The sequence below is a fragment of the Otolemur garnettii genome, unplaced genomic scaffold (genome assembly GCF_000181295.1).
Source record: "Otolemur garnettii isolate 467f Iridium unplaced genomic scaffold, OtoGar3 scaffold00018, whole genome shotgun sequence".
NCBI classification, from domain to species: domain Eukaryota; kingdom Metazoa; phylum Chordata; class Mammalia; order Primates; family Galagidae; genus Otolemur; species Otolemur garnettii.
Genome location: NW_003852413.1, coordinates 24,500,642 through 24,505,828, shown reverse-complemented (window position 1 = coordinate 24,505,828; position 5,187 = coordinate 24,500,642). Strand labels below are relative to the sequence as shown.

The 5,187-nt window shown below is 39.9% G+C and overlaps 1 protein-coding gene across 6 annotated transcripts in view; it reads left to right on the top strand.

Moving 5' to 3' along the window:
* CDK12 (cyclin dependent kinase 12) overlaps positions 1–5,187 on the top strand; it is a 104,850-nt gene that overhangs the window by 11,989 nt on the left and 87,674 nt on the right. For 5 of the 6 annotated variants that reach the window (XM_023510963.1, XM_012803023.2, XM_023510964.1 and 2 more), the window contains exon 2: positions 349–1,236. In XM_023510963.1, coding sequence (XP_023366731.1) covers positions 349–1,236 — 888 coding nt within the window. The remainder of the gene's footprint in view (positions 1–348; positions 1,237–5,187) is intronic. The other variant, XM_023510961.1, reaches the window with a different exon arrangement.

The following is a 5,187-nucleotide window of genomic DNA, read 5'->3' as shown; positions in this document are numbered from 1 at the left end:
CAAAAAAAAAAAAAAAAAAATTAAGGAGTTCCAGACCAGGCTGAACAAGAGCCGGATCCTATTTCTAAAAACAAAACAAAAAAAGTAGCTAGACGTTGTGGATGCCTGTAGTCCCATATACTCAGGAGGCTGAAGCAAGAGGATTACTTGAGCCTAAGAGTTGAGGTTACTGTGAGCTATGATGCCACGGCACTCTACCCAAGAAAGGCAGAGTGAGACTCTGAAAAAAAAATAAATTATTCATGTGTTTTAAAGTTATAATTCTCTATAGTTTGTTTTACTCATCTGTTTTCCTCCATATGTTACTAATAGTCTATCCATTTTAAATTTTCCTGTTCGTTTTTTCAGTAGGAAATCCATGAAGTCTAGAAGTAGAAGTCCTGCGTATTCAAGACACTCATCTTCACATAGTAAAAAAAAGAGATCTGGGTCGCGCAGTCGTCATTCCAGTATCTCACCAGTTAGGCTTCCATTAAATTCCAGCCTGGGAGCTGAACTCAGTAGGAAAAAGAAGGAAAGAGCAGCTGCTGCTGCTGCAGCAAAAATGGATGGAAAAGAATCCAAAGGTTCACCTATATTTTTGCCTAAAAAAGAGAACAGTTTGGTAGAGGCTAAGGATTCAAGCATGGAGTCTAAGAAGTTACCCAGAAGTATAAAATTGGAAAAAGCTGCCCCAGATACTGAACTGGTAAATGTAACACATCTAAACACAGAAGTCAAAAATTCTTTAGATACAGGGAAAGTAAAGTTGGATGAGAACTCTGATAAGCATCCTGTTCTAAAAGATTTGAAAGCACAGGGAACAAGAGACTCTAAACCTGTAGCACTGAAAGAGAAGACTGTTACTCCAAAGGAGACAGAGACATCGGAAAAGGAGACCCTGCCACCTTTCCCCACAATTGCTACTCCTCCACCCCCTTTACCAACTACTACCCCTCCACCTCAGACACCCCCTTTGCCACCTTTGCCTCCACTACCAGCTGTTTCACAGCAGCCACCTCTGCCTCCTCCCCAAGTAGCAGTTAGTCAGGTTCCTGCTTCTAGTACTTCAACTTTGCCCCTTTCTACTCACCCAAGGACATCTGCTCTGTCCTCTCAGGCAAATTCTCAGCCCCCTGTACAGGTTTCTGTGAAGACTCAAGTATCTATAACAGCTGCTATTCCACACCTGAAAACTTCAACATTGCCTCCTCTGCCCCTCCCTCCCTTATTACCTGGAGATGATGACATGGATAGGTAAGTTCCATAGTTTACTGGAAAGAAACTAAACCCATTTGATCTAAATGTAATGTATTTTCTGTTTTGAAATTTGTTAAAACTACCCTAAGGCTTTTATGAGTAGGAAATACTTTTGATGTTTGGTTTTCAGTGGGAAAAGAGTATTAGAATTTGAGGCCTAATTAACCCATTTACTCATAACTTTATGTATATCGATAAAGGTAATTTTGATTCCAATTTGAAAAATATCAAGTTTTCCTCCCCCATTTTATGTAGAAAATTTTAATAGCGACAGAAAAATTAAAGGTATAATAAACACCTTTATGCTTGTCACCTAGGTTCACCAATTGTTACCTTTTTGCCACATTTGCTTTAATTGTGGATATTGGCTTGGCACCTGTAGCTCAAGTGGCTAAGGCATGAGCCACATACACCTAAGATGGTGAGTTTGAATCCAGCCTGGGCCCGCCAAGCAACAATGATGGCTGCAACCAAAAAAAATAGCCGGGCGTTGTGGCGGGCGCCTGTGGTCCCAGCTACTTGGGAGGCTGAGGCAGGAGACTCGCTTGAGCCCAGGAGTTGGAGGTTGCTGTGAGCTGTGATGCCACGGCACTCTACCCAGGGGGACAGCTTGAGGCTCTGTTGCCAAAAAAAAAAAAAAAAATTTGTGGATATTATGACACTTCTAAATACTTAAGTATGTCTTGGGGGCGGTGCCTGTGGCTCAGTGATTAGGGCGCTGGCCATATATACCAAGGGTGGTGGGTTCAAACCCGGCCCTGGCCGAACTGCAACAAAAAAATAGGCAGGTGTTATGGTAGGTGCCTGTAGTCCCAGCTATTCTGGAGGCTGAGGCAAGAGAATCGCCTAAGCCCAGAAGTTGGAGGTTGCTGTGAGCTATGTGACGCCATGGCACTCTACTGAGGGCGATAAGGTGAGACTCTGTCTCTACAAAAAAAAATAAGTATGTCTCTCTTAGTAGTAATCTTTTCCATGTAATTAGTATTTGCATCACACTGGAAAATTTAGCATTGATTTAATAATATAATATCAATAATCATATCAATAATAGTATTTAATTAAATATCCTTAGGGGTCCAAATGAGCTGTGTTATATATAGCTCAATTTGTTTTTTTCTTTTAATATAGTGTCAAAACTAATTTATTTTGATAAAGGCTGATTTAAAAAAATTATCCTATAAGAAGTAAAAGCACAATATGTAGAATCTTTGCTAATTAGAGTATCATTCATAGTGGGATGATGGGAAGGGCTTTAACTTTAATGAGTCTTCTGAGTATTAAGAACTGAAATGACTATGAAGCATGAATCTTATTTTATGGTAGGGATTAAGAAGAATATTTAATTCTTGGCAGCACTACCTGGGCAAGTATGACCAAACAGATATGTTTTAGTAGTGAAATATGCTATGGCACTCTTGTATTACAGTTTTTTCTGACTGAGATCCTGCCTCTGCCCTCTTCTCTAGGATGTGGGTTGCATTTATTGTAACAAACTTTTCATTGTAAGCACAAAAATAAATACCTCTTGGATCCCAGCCCAGTCCCCAAGCTTCCAGTACTTTCTAGATGATATCAGTAATTTGAATGATGATACATTTCAGCTGTTGAGGTCTGTATTCTTTCGTGCTTATCCTTTTTGCCTTTTAAGAAGGTACAAGTGCGAAAGTAAAAACAAAACAAAACAGACTATCTTAAACAATGGCTTCATTACTCTTCACAGTGGTAGATCTAATTTTAAAGAATAATTTCACACACTCTTTCTAATGTAGGTATTTACGAATTCTTCACATCCTAAGAACTACAAATGAAAAAATAGAACCTAAAATTTATGTATAAAAATTTGTTTGAGGTACGCAGTGTTCTTCATATAGATGAGATCTATTTTGTTTTAATAGTTTTTATTGGAAAAGAAAATAGTTGAACTGTATCCAAAGGGACCCTACCCAGTTACCTATCCACAGAAACCTCATTTCAATTAGTTTACATCATGGCTAGAATATCAGTGTGGCCTAAGTATCTCAGTTTTGAAATGTTTACTTAGCTAACCAAGTCTGCACATAGCTGTTAAACTTCTCAGATGTCAGTGTAGAGTGCAGATTTCCAGAGGTAGAATGATTTTTATAGAAGCAACAGAGATTTCTATCTTTCACATGGAGGAAGAATGATAAAGTAAGACTATTTGGTGTTACTCGAGTATGTATGGCTATTTAAGAAGTGTGTATGTGGACAGCAGGTTCAAACCCAGCCCAAATCTGCTAAGCAACAATGACAACTGCAACCAAAAAATAGCCGGGTGTTGTGGTGGGTGCCTATAGTCCCAGCTACTTGGGAGGCTGAGGCGAGAGAATTGCTTAAGCTCAAGAGTTTGAGGTTGCTATGAGCTGTGACGAAATAGCACTCTCCTGAGGGGAATATAGTGAGACTTGTCTCCAAAAACAAAAAAGAAGAAGTGTATATGTGAGAGTGTGTTTGGGGAAAGCAGTGGCTCATGCTTGTATCCCAGTGTTTTGGGAGGCTCAAAGATGGGAGGACTGACTGAGACCAACCTAAGAAACATAGCTCAAGACCTCATCTCTACAAAAAGTAAGAAAAACTAGCGCAGTATGGTAGTACACACCTGTAGTCCCAGCTACTGGGGAGGTTAAGGTTCGAGGCTCGCTTAAGGATAGGAATTCAAGGGTGGTGCCCATAGCTCAGTGGTTAGGGTGCTGGCCACATACACTGAGGTACTGTTTGCATGGCACTCTACCCAGGGTGACAGCTTGAGACTGTCTCAAAAAAAAAAAAATAGGAATTCGAAGTTAGGGGGAGCTGTGATTGGGCCGCTGCATTCTAGCAGGCTGGGTGAGAGATTGAGACTTGTCTCTAAAAACAAAACAAAATGAGAGAATAAACAAAACTAATTTTGTTCTATGCATACTACTTAAAAATTTATGTGTTATATCAGTAATGGTTGATTTTTTTTTTTTTTCTTTTAGCCTGGGCTGGGTTTGAACCTGCCACTTCTGGTATATGGGGCCGGTACTCTACCCTTTAAGCCACAGGAGCTGCCCCCTCCCCTTTTTTTAGTCTCAGTATGTTGCCCTTAGTAGAGTGTTGTGGCATCACAGCTCACAGCAATCTCAAACTCTCGGGCTTAAGCAATTCTCTTGCCTCAGCCTCCTAAGTAGCTCGAACTATAGGCACACACCACAATGTTTGGCTATTTTCTTGTTGCAGTTGTCATTGTTGTTCAGCTGGCCAGGGCAGGCTTAAACCCCCCAGCCTCGGTACATTTGGCTGGCATCATAACCACTGAGCCAAGCCAGTAATGATTGATTTTACTTTTTCATCTTAAATTCAGTATGTGTGTTTTTGTTTGTTTTTTGAGTCAGGCAACAAGGTAAGACTATTTGGTGTTACTCGAGTATGTATGGCTATTTAAGAAGTGTGTATGTGGGCAGCAGGTTCAAAATCAGCCCAAATCTGCTAAGCAACAATGACAACTGCAACCAAAAAATAGCCGGGTGTTGTGGTGGGTGCCTATAGTCTCCCTTTGTTGCCGAGGCTAGAATGCAGTGGCACAATTACAGCACTCACTGCAACCTCAAACTTATCAGTTTTAGTGATATTCCTGCCTCATCCTCCCAGATAGCTGAGACTATAGTCATGCACCATCATGCCTGGCTAATTTTCTTTTAAATTTTTTCATAGAGACGGAGTTTCATTATTTCCATTATTAAATTCCTAGGCTCAAGCAGTCCTCCCCTCAGTCTCCCAAAGTGCTAGGATTATAGGCATCAACCATCTCAGCCACCCAGTTGAAATGTTTTAAACAACCCTCTTCAAGGGGAAGGAGATAATCATATTTAGAGTTTTTTATGCTGCCAGAACTTAAAAATTATCTATTAGAAATTAAATTTTAAAAATAGTTAATATATGAATTTCATATTCTTTTTTTTTTTTTTT